This window comes from Aedes albopictus, chromosome 3 (genome assembly GCF_035046485.1).
Source record: "Aedes albopictus strain Foshan chromosome 3, AalbF5, whole genome shotgun sequence".
NCBI lineage: Eukaryota > Metazoa > Arthropoda > Insecta > Diptera > Culicidae > Aedes > Aedes albopictus.
Genome location: NC_085138.1, coordinates 224,629,405 through 224,649,249, shown reverse-complemented (window position 1 = coordinate 224,649,249; position 19,845 = coordinate 224,629,405). Strand labels below are relative to the sequence as shown.

Genomic DNA, 19,845 nt, shown 5'->3' with positions numbered 1-19,845 from the left:
AAAGTGCTGCTTCCACATTTGTATCATCTTACGTTAGTCCGTCAAGAGGCTTCGCCCTTGTCCCGACACATTTTGATTCATTGTTTGATGACAACTGCAAAGCAGTTTCGTTTACTCGCACGTCGCTTCCGGGCGGCATTTCTTCTCCCGGAGGCGTCCGGAGGGTAAGCTGCTTCCGCTTACATTAGTAACGTTCCACGTTCTGCCGGGTCCCTTGCTGCAGCATTACCACCCGATCAGCGCTCTTTTTCTCCAAAATCCCTCTTCACCTCGTCGAATCAATCGTTCCTTCGACTCCGTTCCATGTACCCGATGGTGCACTTGGCTGTACCGTTGATGACTACTTTCACTGTATTTCAACATGGTTATGGTAATGGTGTATTCCGAGGGTAAACATACCATCTACTACGGCAGTATCAAGATCATCACAGGAAGTAGGCAAAATGACGATTCGAAAGATTAGCGCACACCACCTGAAGAAAGAAAACTCATTCACTTTGCGGCTTGTAAGAACGGTTTCAACACAGCCCTCTTATCATTAAAAATGGAGATCACCACAGTAGACAGAATCGCATATAGATCACGTCCTTATTGATGGACGGCACTTCTCCGAAATTCTTGATGTCAATAATGGAACTGCTGTTACGTTCTCAAGAAAGAAGCTTAAGTGACGACTCGTAGCGGCTTAGCAGTGACAAGGACGGAAGGATCTTACCGGACACACGTTGAAGTCGGTTCATCCCAGAAGATAGTCAAAGTTGGAGGTCACTGGGGTGCAAGAATGCCGAACAACAACCATGTACAGATGGTGTTCGCCAAAGATAAATAAAGCTGATACAAACAGCCGAGGAGCACAGAGAGCAAAATGGGTAGAGCAAGTAGAACGTGATTGGGAATTGAGATACCAGTACACAGGGGCAAATATTGGCAGAGAAGAAACCAATGCTCAAACATCTTGTTGAACATGTTGTTTCTTGAGTTTTTTCCTTGCCAAATATTTGGCCCAGTGTACTTGAGGCTTTGAGCAGAATCGAGGAAGAAGCGAGTGGCAAACCGAATTGGTTTCATTTATTCATTAATTTATAGTTCAACATCAAATTCATGATAACACTGAATCAACAATTTGCCGCCACAACACAGTAAAACCGATCAGCACTAAAATGTGTAAGACATACTCATAAATGCATGATTTCCATACCACTCATAACATGTGTAAAAGTAACACACTCACAAAATCTGCTCCTGCGTCCACAAAATCGTTAAAGTTGCAATTATTTGTATGGCAATCTAGCTAGGTTTGCTAGTGACCGTGGCGAACCAAAAAAAAATTCGCATCTAGAATAGTGTACGAGCAGATTTCGTGAATGAGTAACTCTTACACATTTTATGAGTGGTATGGAAATTATGCATTTATTAGTAGGTATCACACATTTTAGTGCTGAGCAGTTTTATCGTGAACACTCGATTTGCAGCTGCAACTCTCCAACGTCGGTCACGCCCAACGCTCGGCAGATCACGCTCCATCTGGTCCACCCATCGTGCTCTCTGCGCTCCACGCCTTCTTGTTCCAACCGGATGGTTAGTATCCGTCGAGCTTTGGCCACTTTCAGCATTTTGGGTTCACCGTACAGCGCAGTGAACTCGTGGTTCATACTGGTGCTAATGTCGTATGCCGCTTTGAAGTCAATTCACGGCATTGTCGTACGGTGAAGATCTGGTCCGTTGTCGTCCGGCCGTTGGTGAAACCGGCTTGGTAACTTCCCACGAACTTATTTACTTTAGGTTAAAAACGACGGAAGATGATCTGGGATAGCACTTTGTAGGCGGCATTCGATATGGTGATCGCTCGGAAGTTCTTACACATTAACTTGTCGCCTTTCTTGTGGATGGGACAGATTATCTTTTCCATCCACTCCGTCCTTACCAGCCGCTTTGTTGTTTTTGAGCTGGTGGATGGCATCCTTAACTTTCATGTGCGTCCGTCTGCGGCTTGCGGTACGCAGCCTTTGCGGGCTTCTTCTAGGCGGCGCTTTTTCTCCCGGGAGAGGCGGGTCTGCTGTTTCCGCTTCTGTTTGTAACGTTCCACGTTCTGTCGGGTACCTTGCTGCAGCATTACCACCCGCGCTGCGTTCTTCTCCTCCAAAACCGTTCTGAACTCTTCGTCGGACCATTCGTTCCGTCGATTCCGTTCCACGTACCCGATGGTGCTCTCGGCTGCGTCGTTGATGACTGCTTTCACTGTACTCCAGCAGTCCTCTAGAGGGGCCTCATCGAGCTCGCCCTCGTCTGGCAATGCGGTCTCTAGATTCTGCGAGTATGCTGAGGCAACATCCGGTTGTTTTAGTCTCTCTAGGTTGCACTGTGCCGGTCGCCGGTACCGTACATTGTTGATGACGGAAAGTTTTGGGCGCAGTTTGACCATCACCACACGCTAAAAAATCCGTTTCCATATCCCTGAACAGAAAATCACGAATAACGGAACGGGTAGGTTGATCACAATCGTGATAAAGTTCCCGGAAACGTGACTCCAGTAACCAGCATTCGCGAAAACTTATCTTAAAATAAGGAACACAGTTTACGCCTTCTCAGTCTTGTAGCCCATTTAGTAACGCAACCAAAAACAAGATCTCAAATCACGATTTCGAGAAACCAAGAAATTGAATTCCGGATTTTGTTCCCAAAAATGGGAGTTTCATTCACGCGCTCTGTCATTATTGATAACGCTCGCGCTCGCGGTAGTCAATACAAGTGCCTTGAATTTTTAGTGCTCGATCTTTGTTTTGGTTATAAATGTCCCTGTTTTGCAAAAACCAATCGCATTAGATTGTTAGATTGTTTTGCAAAACGTGACAACCCATACAAAAAAATTTGAGGTCCCATACAAAAAGTTTGACATAAGGGGGAGAGGGGGTTGAAAAAGGTCGATTTTTGCGTGACATAATTTGTGTATCACCCCTAAGTGGCGTGTTAAAAAGTGTTATTTAGCTGTTCCGAAGCAGATAACTTCTCCAGAAACCAACGAGCAAGCACACAGCGTACATATGTAAAGTAGATGCACAACAGGATCTCCGCGGTGCATCGCTGCTGTTTCTTCATGTCCCGGATGGTGTTATTCTTTAACTGAAGCGGTCAACATTATCATTGAAAAACCCTAATTAATCCACCTAGCAGTGATGGTGCCTTTCTCGTGCTTTAAAATATCCTTTCAACAAAACTCGAGCGAAGACATTGACAAAAATACAAAATGAAAACTGCTTGCCAAATCTACTCAATATATTAGCATGAAAATATAAGACAGCGATCCAAAACTCAAACCAAACAAGTGTCATGAAGCCGCAAAATTTTGAAACGTCATTTTTGATTTTCCGGTCATCATTTTATGACTCCGGATATCTACCCCAACTAAACTAACCGCCATCTTGAACATTTAGACACCATCTTGGGTGTTCTGGTATTCATTTTTAGACTCTGCACCTAAAATTACATAAAATAGTCGCCGTATTGAATTTTGGCATGTCGTTTATGATTTTCTTATTACCAGTTTTGGACGAAGACCGGCATTCTCTTCCATTCAAACTATAGTCATATTGCAGACCTTGTGAAACAGCGAACAGCTTGGGTTTTCTGATTACAAATTTTGAATTCTGGACATATTTTCATACAAAATATGCCCATAACGCAAGAATTAAAAATCCTATAAAATAGGCACTAATCTGAATACTGGGCCATTATCTTGGACTTTGGACCGCTATTTTGGATACTCTGGTGGACTTCAAACAAATTTCCCATACCAAATACACTTATTTTTAGAGCTTATAGTTTAGTTTATAGTTTTAGAGCTCAAAATTCCTTAAAACAGCCACCATCTTCTGTTTACGCGATCAAATTCTTATTTTTCCATTCAACGTTGACCAATCCTGCTATAACTTTACACCTTAGGAATCTGAAAGGGTACGATTTGATGAGATCGCTTTAGTTTTGTCTATATTTTGTTCTCATATATGAGAACTTAGACCTATTCGTCACTGTTGTTCATACCTAATGTTTATCAGGCCATTAAACAAAGCCACGATTTAATTTTTCACATGAACGTTGGTTCTGCTACACAACAGCTAGTCTCTAATGTGATCTAAGGCTATTTTCTTGCTAATCGTTCATTAGATTATCAAAAAATCTGCGATCGCCCGAGCAGAGGGGAATATCAAATTAATAACTACGTAATTACAAAACCTGTTTTTATATCTCGTTTTGTTATTATTGTATTATCAATGCATTACGTTTCCATAACATGTTTTGTTGGACAATCTTATTTTGTTATGACCAAGCTATAGATATACAGCCATTAAATAACCCAGGTAACCACTAAGCATTTGAATAAGCCATACAGCAGCCCGTATAATGCATCCGTACTGCTTGCTGCCCTACATAAGCAGTTCTAATGCATAACTGCCTTCAAATAGCATAAGCTGTGCTACGAAAAAGCTTTTGGTTGTTAATTAGCATTTCAACTGCTTGAGGGGTTTTCGATTGGGAGCTATCAAAATGCTTCAAAACTGCTCTTTAAGTGCCAAGAGCAAAGAGGATGGGTGATATGTTGTGCATTTCACAGCACATGTTGTCTTTCTCTTACAGGGCCAACGCTTCTGTTTACAAAGTTGTGCATCAGATTTGCTTCTTCGTTTTCCCTCACTCATTCATCAGCTCGGAAGCAAACATTGCTGGTTTGGATTGGGGACTTGGCCATCAGAAAATTAACATTTCAATATTACATTTTGTTGTGGAACATGTTTAGTTATTATTGTATTATTGAAAGTGTACAAATATTATCAAAACTAAAACAAGTTTAGAAATAAATCCTACGTCATTCAACAACGTTATTTCGCGAGTTATGCTTACGGTATCACATTTGATAAGAGGTGCGGTATATTATGACATGGAGGTGCTGTAATGTGGACAAAACCAAGTCCCTGCTGGGCGCCGCGAGGTTTGAAATTGACTGAGTTGTAGCTGAAAAGTTCCCAAAATATCAGCCACTGCCCAAGCGGCGCAGCACCCTACATACATCAAAACGAGAACATAGCAGACAATATTGAAGGTGAGGCTTGAAAGGGACGTTCCAGATTCCGCATTTGACATAAGAATTTCAATGATAAAAATGTCAAACTTATTGAGTAAACGTGTTTGAACGAAGCTGAATCCAAAATAATAGATGGTTTTGAATGGGATTTTTCAGAAATATTTTGTATTTTCACATGTTTTCCCTGTCGTTCCAGAGGATTAAGTTGGATCTACCTATTTGTGGTAAAAGATTACATGAATAGTTGAAAATACGCCTATGAGGGAAGAGAGAAACTGAAGTTCGCAATGATTGTTCCGCCATTCTCACATGCTGGTCTAAATATGTATTGCATTCTCAGCAGGGATTGGCGGCATGCACCGTGCGGTGCGAAAAAAGCGTGTGCTTCACACAATCGCAAGTGCTCGTCTCCCGTTTTGCCGAGAGACAAGAGACGTATGAGTGAGAGCTTTCGTAATTGTGCGAGAGACAATCGCAGCACTAGCTCTACGGCGCAGGGAGTAATGCACGGTGCTTGGACTGCGCTTGTCTCCAAACAGAAAAAAACAATTAATAAATTAATTGAAGAGTTTGTGTTTTCGTCAAAGTTGTTAAGCTTGTCAAGGGTTGACAAGTGATGGGTCGTTTGATTCGAAATTTTTCCAATCGTGCGTAGTATCAAGCCAAGTGCTAAGCACGGAGACAAGCACCGAGAGAGTGCATACGACAGAGCGTGAGAGCTCCAGCGCGCGGCAAAGTAAGCGAGCAGCACACAACCGATTGCGCGTACTCGTCTCCTTCTAGTTTGTTGTGCTGTCTCGTAGCAGAGTGTGCGGCACGCAAAGAGTTTTGAGTCGCACCCTATCCCTGACTCAGCCAACACGAAGTCATATATGATGTAGAAAAGGATGCTAATGTGAAGGCCATATGCGTACATGCTTTTATTTAACGTTGAAGCATTCGTCATAGAAATCATTGTCATCATTAAACATTTGAAAGCAGTTTTTTCGTTCAAATCAGATATTTTTGCAACGAAAATGGATTCACTGTGTTCCACATGAGGAATAGAATACAGTGAATGCATTTTCGTGGTCGTTGTTTCGATTAATAGCGAAAAAACTGCTTTTCTTTTTCCGAAAAATGATGACGGATGCTTGAGCCTTAACCACGGGTAAAGCGTACGCATATCGCCTCCACTTGAGCATCCTATTCAACAGCATGTGCTATTGTTTGATATCATAACTAATTTTGCTTTCGGAATGTTATCAATAACTCTCTAATATCAAAATTTGTTATTGAAATATTTCCCAAATTCACTGTTATTAAGTTGTTATTAACAGCAACAAAACATGTTATTAAATTGATTTTCCAGAAACAAATTTTTGTTATGTGACTTGTTCTTTTTCCGCTTATGACAGACAAGTTTATAACTCAATATTTTATGTTAATAACATAAAAATAACTAATTCCATTATGCAGTTATTTTGCCAAAATAACGCATTTTGTTATGCTGTTGTTATTCTCTTCTGCTCGGGATCTGATGTGCCATATGTATGGGTTTGGTTCATTTTTATATTTGGTAATTTCCGGTGAGATAGCCGGATCTGATCCCATGAGTCATGGACCATGACACTACCGGTTGTCCCAATTATGGTCTGAAAATATTTTATTGCTATTTATTCACCTTTACCTAATCACCGCGATTTGATATATCGCATGAATGGGTTTGCTTCACTTTTACTTCTAACCACTTTCGAAGCCACAGCTGAACCCGCAACACTACCGGGAATCTAATGTGGTCTGACCCTATTTTTCCATCAGGTTGTCGATAAGTCGTGATCAGTCTTCGTTCTACTGCTCGTGTTGTGTGTAGGTAAGAGGTAACGATAGCGCACGAATGTAACAAAGCCGACTGACACCCGACTGCGGCAACGAAATGAAGGTAGTAAAAAGTGTCGAATGTTTACAAGACTGGTCGTGATTTGATGTACCGCATCCATGGGTTTAGTTAAATTTTACATTTTACTACCCGGATCTGATTCCTGGTAACTACCGGCTGAACCAAATATGGTCTAACATTATTGTCTTGTTAACTGCTCATCGGTTAGCCAAAAACGCTGCAAATTGAAGGTGTCAAATGCAGGGTTTGACAATTTCGACGGGACTCTCTGAACCAATTCCGGACCACTACCAGTGACGTAAGGCTATTTTCTAGCTAACTGTACATCAGGTTATCGCAAAAGCCACGATTTGATGTGTCACATGTCTGGATTTGGTTCACTTTTACATTTGGCCTCTTCCGGCCACTCAAAACCGATTCCGAAACACTTGCTGACCGTTCATTAGGTAATCTAAAAAGCCGCTATTCGATGTGACGCATGTACGGGTTTATTTCTCTTTCAGATTTAACCACTTCGGCGGGAACCCCGGAACGGGTTCCGGAACACTACTGGTTCAGATATTATCTGAGATGATTTTCCTGCTCATTATCCATCAGGTCATCGAAAATGCCGTGGTTTGATGTGCCGCATGCATGGGTTTGGTTCAATTGTATATTTGGCCACTTCCAGCGGGACGACTAGAACCTGTTTCGGAACACTACCGGTTCAGATATGGTCTGAGATGATTTTCCTGCTCATTGTCCATCAGGTCATCTAAAATGCCGTGGTTTGATGTGTCGCTTGCATGGGTTTGGTACAATTGTATATTTGGCCACTTACAGCGGGACGCCCAGAACCGGTTCGGGAACACTACCGGTTCAGATATGGTCTGAGACTCTTTTCCTGCTTACCGCTCATCAGGTTATCGAAAATGCCGTGGATTGATGTGTCTCATGCATGGGTTTGGTTCACTTTGATATTTGCCACTTCCGGCGGGACATCCGGAACCGGTTCCGGAACACTACCGGTTCAGATATGGTCTTAGACTATTTTTCTGCTTACCGCACATCAGGTTATAGAAAATGCCGTGGTTTGATGTGTCGCATGCATAGGTTTGATGCATTTTCATATCTGGTCCCTTCCTGGGGTACCATTCCGGAACACCTAAATGGCCATATCTCCGGAACGGCTGAACCGATCCGAACCATTTTCAATAGGAAACAATGGGACCTGATTCCGCGTCGAATGAACCGTCGGTCATAGAAATCGGATGAGGTTTACTGCCAAAAAGTGATGTGAGTTTTTTTGTACACACACATACACACACACACATACACACACACACACATACACACACACAGACATCACCTCAATTCGTCGAGCTGAGTCGATTGGTATATAAGACTTGACCCCTCCGGAGGCTCTATCAAATTTTCGTTTTTGGAGTGAACATATAGCCTTTCGGTACACCTTGGTGTACGAGAAAGGCAAAAACGTGAGAAAAGTGAAATCATAACAAAAATTACTGAGATTTTGGTTCCCGTGATTGCCTATCAAAATAAGACCGAAGCCGAGAACCCGTTGCCTTGCCCAGATCGAATTTCACGTTTTTGCGATCTCTGTTCCTCTCTGCAGAATGATTTTGCAGACCATGAACTAATTTCCAGGTGCCGTGATTTCGGTTCCTGTTTCCGTGATCCGTCTTGTCATGAACTAGGTTCCCATTTTTGTGAAAGGAATCGCAGGTTGCAGGCGTTACGTGTGCACTGTTCACGTTATTGTGATTTCGATTCATGGTGTATAATCGTAAACGAAAATCTCACTTGTTCCAGAAATCGTGACTGATTGTTGACGATTTCTGGAACGGATTTTTATGCGTGCAGATAGTGGTCGGAGTCGATGTTAGCGGCACGATTGGTACTGACGTCGATAATGTCGGAGAAGTGCCGTCCGTCAATCAGAACGTGGTCGATTTGAGATTCCGTCTGCTGTGGTGATCTCCAGGTGTAACGATAAGGGAGGCTGTGTTGGAGAAAGGTGCTACGTATGGCCATGTTTTTGGAGGCGGCGAAATCAATGAGTCGTATGCCGATGGGTTCTGAACTTTCCAATCGTCGGTCTGAATTCCTCCCCCTGGCCTACCTGAGCGTTTAAATCTCCTATGATGACCTTGACGTCGTGGCTTGGGCAGCCGAAGTACTCGCGTTCGAGCTTCGCGTAAAATGCGTCCTTGTTATCATCAGTGCTTCCGGAGTGTGGGCTGTGCACGTTTATTATGCTGAAGTTGAAGAATCGGCCCTTGATCCTCAACCTGCACATTCTTTCGTCGATCGGCCTCCAACCGATCACGCGACTTTGCATATCACCCATCACGATGAAAGCTGTTCCCAGCTCGCGTGTGTTGCCACAGCTCTGGTAGATGGTATGATTACCTCTAAACGTTCCCACCATGGATCCTTTCCAACACACCTCCTGCAGCGCTACGATGCCGAACCCGCAGTTCTTCAGTAGATCGGCGAGTATGCGGGGGCTCCCAATGAAGTTGAGAGATCGACAGTTCCACGTATCGAGTTTCCAATCGCAAGTCTTTTTTGTCCGCTGGGGTCGTTGCCGTTGGTCTCGGTTCGTATTATTCTGTTGCTGATTTTCCGTTACAATGAGTTTTTACGGCTGGCTCGTAGGGTCTGACACCAACCCCCTATTCGGACGTTGATCAGTCGCCCCTGACATGGGGATCAGACGCTGTTGTGAACCGCTGCTCCTGGAGAACAGACGCTTAGGTTTGCAGATCAAACCACCCTTCCCTGTCAGCCTACGACCAAAATTCCCACCGAGGTTGGTTACCCGATCTTCCCTAAAGTTGCTCGTAGTTTCCGGCCGGTACCACGAGGAGGTAGGGATAGGAGTTGCTGGGCAGAGGCTAGTGGATCACAATAAGATCCGTATTGCGCAGCATACCCAGCCTTTACCGTGCCAGTTTTGAAAACTTATAACCTTAAAATTTGGGAACCCTTGAAATATCACTGCCTAACGTTCTTGTTGGGGATCGTCCATAAATTACGTCACGCTTTGAGGGGGGAGGGGGGGTTCAGCAAAGTGTGACGACCCATACAAAAATGTTAGAGGTTCCATACAAAAAGCGTGACATAGGGGGGAGGGGGGGTTGAAAATGGTCGATTTTCGCGTGACATAATTTATGGACGTTCCCTTGCTTTTATTTTCCATAGGCTTAACATTCAGTCTACCAACCAGCGCAGTAGTGGTTTTACACACTAGTACGGTTTTCCACATCTTACACTTAGGTAAAAAGGCAGAATCATGAAAATAAAGCCGCTTATGTTTTCCATACATAAGCTGCAAAAAGTTTGATTCGGTTGATTTTGCTTCCTACACGATTTCAATATTTTTACCACTCACGCGTCAAAGAAGCAGCCTTCTCAAAAGAAAAGCACTTGCATCACATCCTACATATCTATGCATTGGTAAGTGCACAAATGCCTTTAGTGTTTCTCCTACCAAAGAGTTTATCTTTTGTTTTTTTTCTTCCCAGAAAATATTTTTTATTTTTCTTTGCAATAACATTACAGCACTCTTCGAAAGTTTGCGCAGTGCATTATCGAGTACGAACTCAGTCATCGATATTTTTTTCCATTTGTCTATCGTTTGTCAACTCTTTCGTTCGCCACTTCCCCGGAGTACACTTTGGATAAATTTCCAACGGGTTTTTTTCTCTTTTTCATGCTGAGGAGACCCTTGGGAGGGATGAAAAAACTCACATAGACTGATTCGATATTGCCGGTGCAAAGAGAAGTGGCCATGATTGGAACGTTTGTGGAGCATTTCTTTTCTGTGTGTCAGGAACAATTGCTGATAATACAGTAGGTGGATCTAAACCACTCCGTAATTGATCCAAAGAGATTGTTATGATTCGCGTAGCAATAAATCCTTCCGTTCGTGGGTCTTACAATATGGGAAATAATACCTACCCAGATAAGGGGTGATACACAAATAATATCACGCTAAAATTGACCTTTTTCAAAGCCCCCCCTCCCCCCTATGACACACTTTTTGTATGGGACCTTAATATTTTTTGTAAGGATCGTCACGTTCTGCAAACAACCCCCACCCCCCCCCCCCTAAGAGCGTGACGTGATTTGTGTACGGCCCCTAAGTTGTTATTGTCAATGATGTTTTCGATCATCTGGCAATTATTTGACTCATTTGACTCATTTATCTCAGTTCAGATGCCTAAAATTAAAATGTGTTGTTCGACAAATTTGTAGATTATTGTTTTTCCTACAATTATCACCAAGGACGCCATACTGGAAAAACTTGTAATTAGAAGGCACGAAATGTTGCTAATTGGCAAATTGAGAGATGAAATTTGTGAAAAAAATCGCGTTCTGGTGGGATTCGAACCCACGACTCCGTATTCGCTAGACCGGTCTAGCGAATACGGAGTCGTGGGTTCGAATCCCACCAGAACGCGATTTTTTTCACAAATTTCATCTCTCAATTTGCCAATTAGCAACATTTCGTGCCTTCTAATTACAAGTTTTTCCAGTTTGTTTCAGACATACCAGCTAACCTGGTAAAATGCCAGTAAAATGGGCAATATGTATCAAGGACGCCATATTCTAACTCTTATATTTACGGCGTAAAAGTGTTAGTACCACCTATATACTCGAAAAATTCGATCGTTTAGTATGAGTAGGTGGTACTAGGGCTCTCACGCCGTATATATGAGAGTTAGAATATGGCGCCCTTGGTGATAATTGTAGGAAAAACAATAATCTACAAGTTTGCCGAACACCTCATTTCAATATTATGCTTCTGAACTAAGCTATGGATGAATGTGTCAAATGATTGCCAGGTGATCGAAAACATCATTGGTTATTGTTTTAAATATTTATATAACTGTTTTGTAATATAAATGAGAATTGAAATCAATTAAGTATCAGCGAGTCTTACCGTTTATTTTTAGTTGAAGTATAACAAGCAGGTATTATAATTGTTTTAGAAAATCTTGAGATCTTCATTTAGCCTAGCGGATAAGACTTTAGATCGCCAACCTGAAGACGGTGGGTTCCATATCCGATCCGGTCGAGGAAATTTTCTCGACTTTCTGGGCACAATACACAAATTTATGCATTAGCAGGCAAAGAAGGCCCTTTAAACTGCGGCGAAAGTGCTCAAAGAAAACTAAGTTGAAGAGAGCAAGGTCAAGTTCCAATGGGAATGTAAAGCCAGAAAGAATAAGAAAGGATAAATTTGTCATTACAAAGCTGTGAATATTTAGGTTGCGTTGTATAAACCCAAATTTTTTTGATGCCATTGTTTTTATTATGAATGACGCTATACTGCATTGGATATATTCCAGGTAAGGTTTCAAATACAGCATTTTAGCTGATTTCCCTAAGAGAACTCTAACGTGTCTCCTTTTAATGCATACATGCAAAAAAAATGAAAACCACAAATAAATTCCAGGGTGGCATAAGTAAAAAGTATAGCCAACAAAAAAGCAATGTTAATACATTGAACTGTGAGTCACTGGCGACATTAATATAAAGAAAGGAATACCGTGATTGCAAACACAACAAAGAAAAAAAAAGCGAGATTTTAATCCGATTTACTTTCGGTAACAGGTCAGCAGCGTTTCCCAGCTTAAGAAATATTCCACTCCCATACACGTTACAATTCGGACCGCTTTGCTTCGCTTCCATAAATTCATTCATTCTATTCGCTGGGTTTTGAGAATCAGGCATAGGTATCTGTTACACTTTGTGCCTTCTACCCGTCGTTTGGCTTCCGATTGACTCGCATGGTGAGGAGAAAGCCAGTTGTTGAGCAAAACCCAGCCAAGCGCAATGGCACAAAGCATAAGAAATTATAATGGGTGTGAGCATACCGTTTCGATAAATGAAGCTTTGTCCGACCGCATACGGCCAGAGGAAAAAGGGTTCGAAAAGGATATCCGGCCTGATTTGAATGTGTTCTCCATTTATGTGTAATGATGCATAGAAATAACAATCCTGACATGGTATCCACAACACGTGATATACGTGATTTATTCGATTTCAGCATTGAAATACATCAAAACTATGACCACCATGTCAGAATTTTAAAGTCCAATAGAATTCTACATATCCCACAATTACTCCTAATCACATTGAATAGAACATCTACATTCCATAAATCTTCCACCATAAAATGTTTTCCCATCGGATGGTTAGCCTTGATTCAGTTTTATTATTCCTCTGGGGTACCTAGAATTCGATTGATTGGATAGCTTTATACACTGATTTTTCAACTAAGTACTCCATAAACTCACTTTGATCTGTAGAATTTTGCATAAATCCATGTTTTGTTATAAAAATTCAATCTGATATGATCTATACAGCTTCTCTCATCATGCTAATACTCCTAAGATAGCAATGTGTAATATGTTTTCGGGATATGATGTGTTTGAGCAGAAGGGTCTCAGATTTTCATGAAACTTTTTCCACAGGCAGGGCTCATGGACATATGAGAAAAAAAACAGGGTCGCCTGTTTTCCGAAAACTCAGGTGGACATATTTTGTTTTCCCCTGACACTACTTACTTTGAAAAATCATAACTCAAGAACGAAGCGTCGTAGAAACATTTTTTTTTTAGAAAATTAAAGCAAATTTTCTTAGAATTCCAAATAAATATGAACTGGCAATAGTTTTCCACAGTTTAGAAAATTCGTAAAGAAAAGTCGGAAAAACTATGCCCAAACTCGTAAAAAATTCTCTAAAAATTTTTTTTGAGATGGTTATTTAATAAGCTTTAATCGCTGAAATGTTAGGAAAGCACTTGTTTTCGTTGTTCGTTGTTTAAGTTATGGTTAATTTTGTTGAAAAATGTCCAAATGTGCCATGTCTTTGAAAAATCATAACTCAAGAACGAAGCATCGTAGAAACAAAGTTTTTTTTAGAAAGCAAATTTTCTCATGAATCTAAAAAAAATATAAAGTGGAGAAATATTCCACCATTGAGAAAATTCATAAAGAAAAGCCGGAAAATACTGTGCCCGAACACGCGGAGAATTAAAAAAACATTGAGAGGGTGATTTTATAAACTTAGATCGCTGAAATTTTTGGAATGAACTTTTTTTTCGTTCCTGATTTATGGTCAATTTTGTGAAAAAAAAATGGTTTACATGAAATTTGCCTTCATTTTCTAAAAAAAAAACTTTGTTTCTACGATGCTTCGTTCTTGCGTTATGATTTTTCAAAGTAAGTAGTGCCAGGGGAGAACATAAAATTTTCACCTGAGTTTTTCGGGAAAGTAGGCGACCCTGAATTTTTATCTTTTTTTTTGTTTGTATATCCACAGAGAAAAGACATATAAGTTCAATCTGCATTTTGTATAAGGAATATTTCATCGGCGACACAAGTGGCAACATCGGTTAGTTTCTTATACTAATGTAATTCACCACTGACTGTGGCAATACAGTGTTTGGCGGCGCTCGTGATTTCATCGTGTAGAGTAATGCGGGGCAAAAGTTCGCAGTGGGTCTTTTTCTGAGCACGAGTTAAGAACCCAAACAAATCTGTATGGGTTCGACACATAATCAGGTCAGCTACTCGTCAATAAAATTTGGAACGATTTCGTTATGGTTTGACAGAGTTTGCGAAAAAATGTGTTTCTAGGGGTTTTGATATAATTTTTGGATTTTTTGGAATAAGAATTTGTAGTAACAGGAAGAAGAAGAATCTCACAACCTCTTTATGTCGGAGAATCGTTATTCAATAGTAGTTCGCGAGGTGCACTCGAATAAACAATAAACTACTAGTGCTTCTTACAGAAAGGGACATTGTTAAAACCTTGACAGTGGAGCAAAAGTTCGCAGTAGCTGTGGGGTAAAAGTTCGCACTAGATTTCTGAGTCCAGTACATCAATATAATTACAGAATCTTTGAAGCAATGATAATTTCGTATAGAAACTACTATATATGCACAATATGAGTAGTATGCACCCTGAAATCGTTGCGACAGAGGGTCTGAACTTAGTTTTGTAAGAAGATTGATTGTAAAGCAAACATTATGTTCACGTATTTAAATCAATGAATGAAAAATGGCTAAAAAAACATTTCAAAACATTTTCTTCGTCAACCTCGTTGTGTCTTTTCGTATGTTTCTGAAGGTCTTATGTTCATCTACTTTACCGGGGTCTTTCATAGCTTAGTTTGTAAATTCACAGTTATAATCCATCACCATACTGACGGGGATAAGATTCGATAACAGTCCCGATCAACAGTTTTGCTGCATATTTGATTTTTTTCATGCATTTTGTGCAACACGTATCTCTATGATTACCTCACAACGTATTTTGACAACTTCAGTAACGCTGTAAAGGACAGCTCTTAGTTAATAGTTGTGGAAGTCTTCATAAAACACACTCTATATAAAAGCTGAACACCAGGTCGTATTCCAGTTGGGTCGTAATTCTAAGAACAGAAAGAAACAGATTTCATTGCTTGAGTGAAAAGATGAACATGAGTTAACATGAAATAAATGAACATCACATCAATAAACTACCCCGTACAAGGTGCGAACTTTTGCGTTTTGCCCCGCATAGTGCGAACTTTTGCCCCCACTATGGGGCAAAAGTTCGCACTGGAGTACTTGTTTTAAAAATTGTATTACTAAAACTACAAAAGGAACGCGAAAAAATCTAGTACTACGTTTTGAAGGCAACATGATAGGGACCCGTTTAACGAAGAAAAACGATATTATTTTCTTTTCGTTCAATAGTTATTTTGTGAAGTCCGTTAGGTGCGAACTTTTGCCCCGCATTACTCTATTGTTTTGCATCCTTACTCAAGTAAGGATTTAAATCCTTACACAACTTTCTCAATGAAATTTGTTCTAGCCTGGATGTCTGTTCCCTGTGATATAGTTATGGACATCCCTAAGCTCTACCTACGATCTACGGTCTCTACCATCGTGGACTAGATGCTGACCAGGCACTTGGCAAACCGCCATGAACACCAACACTTGGCGACAACGAACATCAACCCTTGGCGACAACGAACTTTGGACGACGAGCATACAGTTGCTGACAACGCAGTCAGCAATCCACCATGAGGACCGACCGTTGGCAACATCGAAGCCCCAAGCGACGCGTGTCAATGCCCCTGGAACGGCAACGGTCACCAATACTTCGATCGACGCAATCCAGGCCAACATCATCCGATGGCCTTTCGCTGAAGCCAGCAAGATTCTCATCGAGCCCCACCGGAGGACGCAGGTGCGCCCTCAGCCGAGGTGGTCGAGGCCAGTCAGTCGGTAGGAAACATTGAGTACGAGCAGTTAGAAGTTCTAAGTGAAGTCTGATAGAAAAGTGTGGCCTTCAGCCGTAGGGAAGACTTATGTAGCAAGTTCTAAGTGAAGTCTGATAGAAAAGTGTGGCCTTCAGCCGTAGGAAAGACTTATGTAGCAAGTGAAAAGTGAATGATTAATAAAATTCGAGACTTAGTGTTCATAAATGAAGAAAAAGATTTCTTTTTAAAAAGTCAGATGTGAAGTCCCGCATATTAGTGGCGCAGTCGTACGGAACACTCTACGTGCAGTGCTAATTTTTGGAAGACAATCTAGTGACAAAACCCGATCCGTGGTAATTGGACAGTAGTGCGAAAACCGAAAATTAGTGTCGAATTGACGACATCGGACGTGCCGGTAACCAAGGACTAAAAGTGTAACTGACTTGTGCAGGATTCAGCATTAACCCTTCAGCGCGCGCGCTGTTGTAAAAAGTACAACACTCCCAAAAAACCTCGCTCTTCGTATACAGCGCGAGCGCGGTGCAGTTTCGGTTGCTTGATGGCGCGCGTCCTGGAAGGTTAAGTGGACGTTTAGCCCAATCCGTGGCGAAGCAAGAAACTAGTGACTATCTCCAGCGATCATCAGGAACCAGGCTCTTGGAAACCATCCCTCAACCCGTAGGTGATTAGCGCCGCCCGACACGAAAACTGCATCGGTGGGTTTCAACCCTTTAACCCTCGAACGATCGCGCTGTTGTATTTTGTACAACACGTTAAAAAAACCTCGATTTTTCTACTCAGCATTAGCGTGGTGCTGACGCAGGTAGTCAACCGCGCGAGTTACGGAAGGTTAAGAGTGTCGAACCGTGAGTAAACCTTTTTTTTCATCTCCTTCCCCGTTCATTTTTGTATGCCTAAATTCAACCCCTTACCAAAAGTTAGAGCCCTTAGATACCCCATTAGAAACATGGAACAAGCTAACCTTCAAGCTATTTTTGACCAAATTCAAAACTTGGAGCAACGAATTGGTGTTCTCCAAGTAGAAAATAATAATTTGCTTCAGCAACAGCAACAGTTGCAACAACAACAGCGACAGGCTCCCATAGTGGAAGACCGTCGTACGGATTTCTTCAGAATTCCAGACCCCATCAGAATGATTCCATCGTTCGACGGGAATAAAAGACAGCTTAGTCATTGGCTAGATACTGCAAGACGAGCTTTAAATTTATGCCGACCACACGTCGCACCGGACTTATTTGCCGTGTACGAACAGGCGGTGATTAACAAGATCGAGGGCAAAGCCCGTGACATGATATGTGTAAATGGAAACCCTACCACCTTTGACGAGGTAGCGGATATTCTTCAGAGTGTTTATGGTGACCGCAATACGATCGCGACATACCAAACGCAGCTATGGTCACTGAAAATGACCGATTCTCTACATATTTACTACAAGCGAACTAAAGAAATTATGGTTAATATGAAATCCTTAGCAAAACAAAACCCGATGTACGTAAATCACTGGGATGCGATTAATCACTTTTTGGAACAGGAATGTTTGGCAGCATTCATCAACGGCCTGAGTAGACCTTACTTTGGCTATGCACAAACGGCACAACCCAGCGATTTCGAGGATGCATACGCATTCTTATGTAGGTTCCAAAATGCCGAGAAAACTAAATCTCAAACACAAGCTGCATTTGACCAACAGCCCCATTCCAGCAAATACATGAAACCTTCTAATAAACCTTTTAATAAACAATCGGACGCACAACCCTCAACACGTCACAGACGAATCTATGACGAAAGGTCGAAAGACATAAGGTCGAAGGACAAAAGGTCGAAGGACAAAAGGTCGAATGGACAAAAGGTCGAATGGACAAAAGGTCGAATGGACAAAAGGTCGAATGGACAAAAGGTCGAATGGACAAAAGGTCGAATGGACAAAAGGTCGAATGGACAAAAGGTCGAATGGACAAAAGGTCGAATGGACAAAAGGTCGAATGGACAAAAGGTCGAATGGACAAAAGGTCGAATGGACAAAAGGTCGAATGGACAAAAGGTCGAATGGACAAAAGGTCGAATGGACAAAAGGTCGAATGGACAAAAGGTGGAATGGACAAAAGGTCGAATGGACAAAAGGTCGAATGGACAAAAGGTCGAATGGACAAAAGGTCGAATGGACAAAAGGTTGAATGGATAAAAGGTCGAATGGACAAAAGGTCTAAAAGGGTAAAGAGGTTAAATAGACTTGGAATTGGAAGACATGAAAAAGTGATCAGAATTCGACAGATAAACGACGATTAAAAAATAGAACGAGTGATAGCAAAATTATTCAACAACTTCAAAACATTATTGAAAAATAGGAAAGTGTCTTCTAAAACTTGCAATAGCTTATATGTTGCAATTTTTACCGCATTGCAATTCGAAATAGATGCCCATAAATGATGAAAAGTAATGTTATTCATTAAGGTTAAATATGGAAAATAATACATATTCCATGCAGGGATGGCATGTCACGCAGAAATTGTGCCCATTTACGCTCATCTTTCCCTGAACTTCTCAGTTTCATTTACCTTACAAAAGAGAAAGAGAAAAAACGCACAATAAAATGCACATAATTTCTCTCACGCAGAGTTTTTGTGCGGGTGATTAGAGTGCTGCGTGAGAGCAATGAAAGCCCGCAAATAATAATCCCAGTGCGCAAAATCTGCGCACGCAGAAAAACCAGAACTCAGTGCACACGCAGTGTGTTTAAAGGGGTCAGTGTTGTTTGAGCATTTGCTGAACCGAAAGCATGCCAGTGAGTCCAAAACTCGCTAAGGGGTATCAAATCCTGTGATATCAGAGACAAGCAGATGTCTTAAGCTGGTCAAGGACTTACAGTTGATGAATATTTTGGTTCGAAATTCCACCAACAAGCGGTGCTAGTGAGCTAACAAATTTTGTTTTTCATATGTATCAGGAAAATTTGCAAAAAAGATGCAACTAGCGCCACCAAGTTGCAGAAACTCGAGCCAAACGATAATTATTCTGAAAGCCCCTGATCTACCACACAATTTTGCCGAAGACACCATCTTTCTAAAGAATCAGAATGCTGAGATATGTGAAATGTAAAATTTGTATGCTATTTAGCGCCGCCTAGCGGTAAAATCACGAATCACACGGCCCATATTCTGAAAGCTCTTGACCAGCTGAACAACTTTGCCGAAGAAACCAACTCTCTAAGTTATCAGGTTACTGAGATATATGGTATAGAAATTTTGTCAGTGTTGCATCTGCTTGTCTAACATATCACATAAATCACAGACAAGTAGATGTGACACTAGCGAAATTTCAATCTCATATATCTCATGATCCTGATTACTTAGAGAGTTGGTGTCTTCGGCAAAGTTGTTTGGCTGGTCAAGGACTGACTAACCGATTATAAGACTTAAGATTCAAAATTCTACCGCTAGGCAGCGCTAGAGAGCAAACAAATTTTAAATCACTCATATCTCAGCATCCTCATTTTGTATTAAGATGGTGTCTTCGGCAATATTGTTTGGTAGATCAAGTGCTTTCAGAATAATTTCCGTTTGGTTCAAGTTTCTGCAGCTAGGCGGCGCTAGTTGCATTTTT

The 19,845-nt window shown here is 41.3% G+C and overlaps 2 protein-coding genes across 5 annotated transcripts in view; both read right to left on the bottom strand.

The window, feature by feature from the left end:
* Nucleotides 1-19,845, bottom strand: part of LOC109400046 (uncharacterized protein CG3556) — a 128,340-nt gene that overhangs the window by 87,689 nt on the left and 20,806 nt on the right. The gene's annotated exons all lie outside the window — the stretch shown is intronic.
* Nucleotides 1,721-9,953, bottom strand: LOC134289642 (uncharacterized). Its single transcript, XM_062855810.1, has 2 exons — nucleotides 8,432-9,953; nucleotides 1,721-3,151 (listed from the first exon to the last, which is right to left on the bottom strand). Exon 2 carries the CDS (start codon nucleotides 2,420-2,422, stop codon nucleotides 1,970-1,972), a length of 453 nt encoding a protein of 150 aa, XP_062711794.1. The 5' UTR covers nucleotides 2,423-3,151; nucleotides 8,432-9,953; the 3' UTR covers nucleotides 1,721-1,969.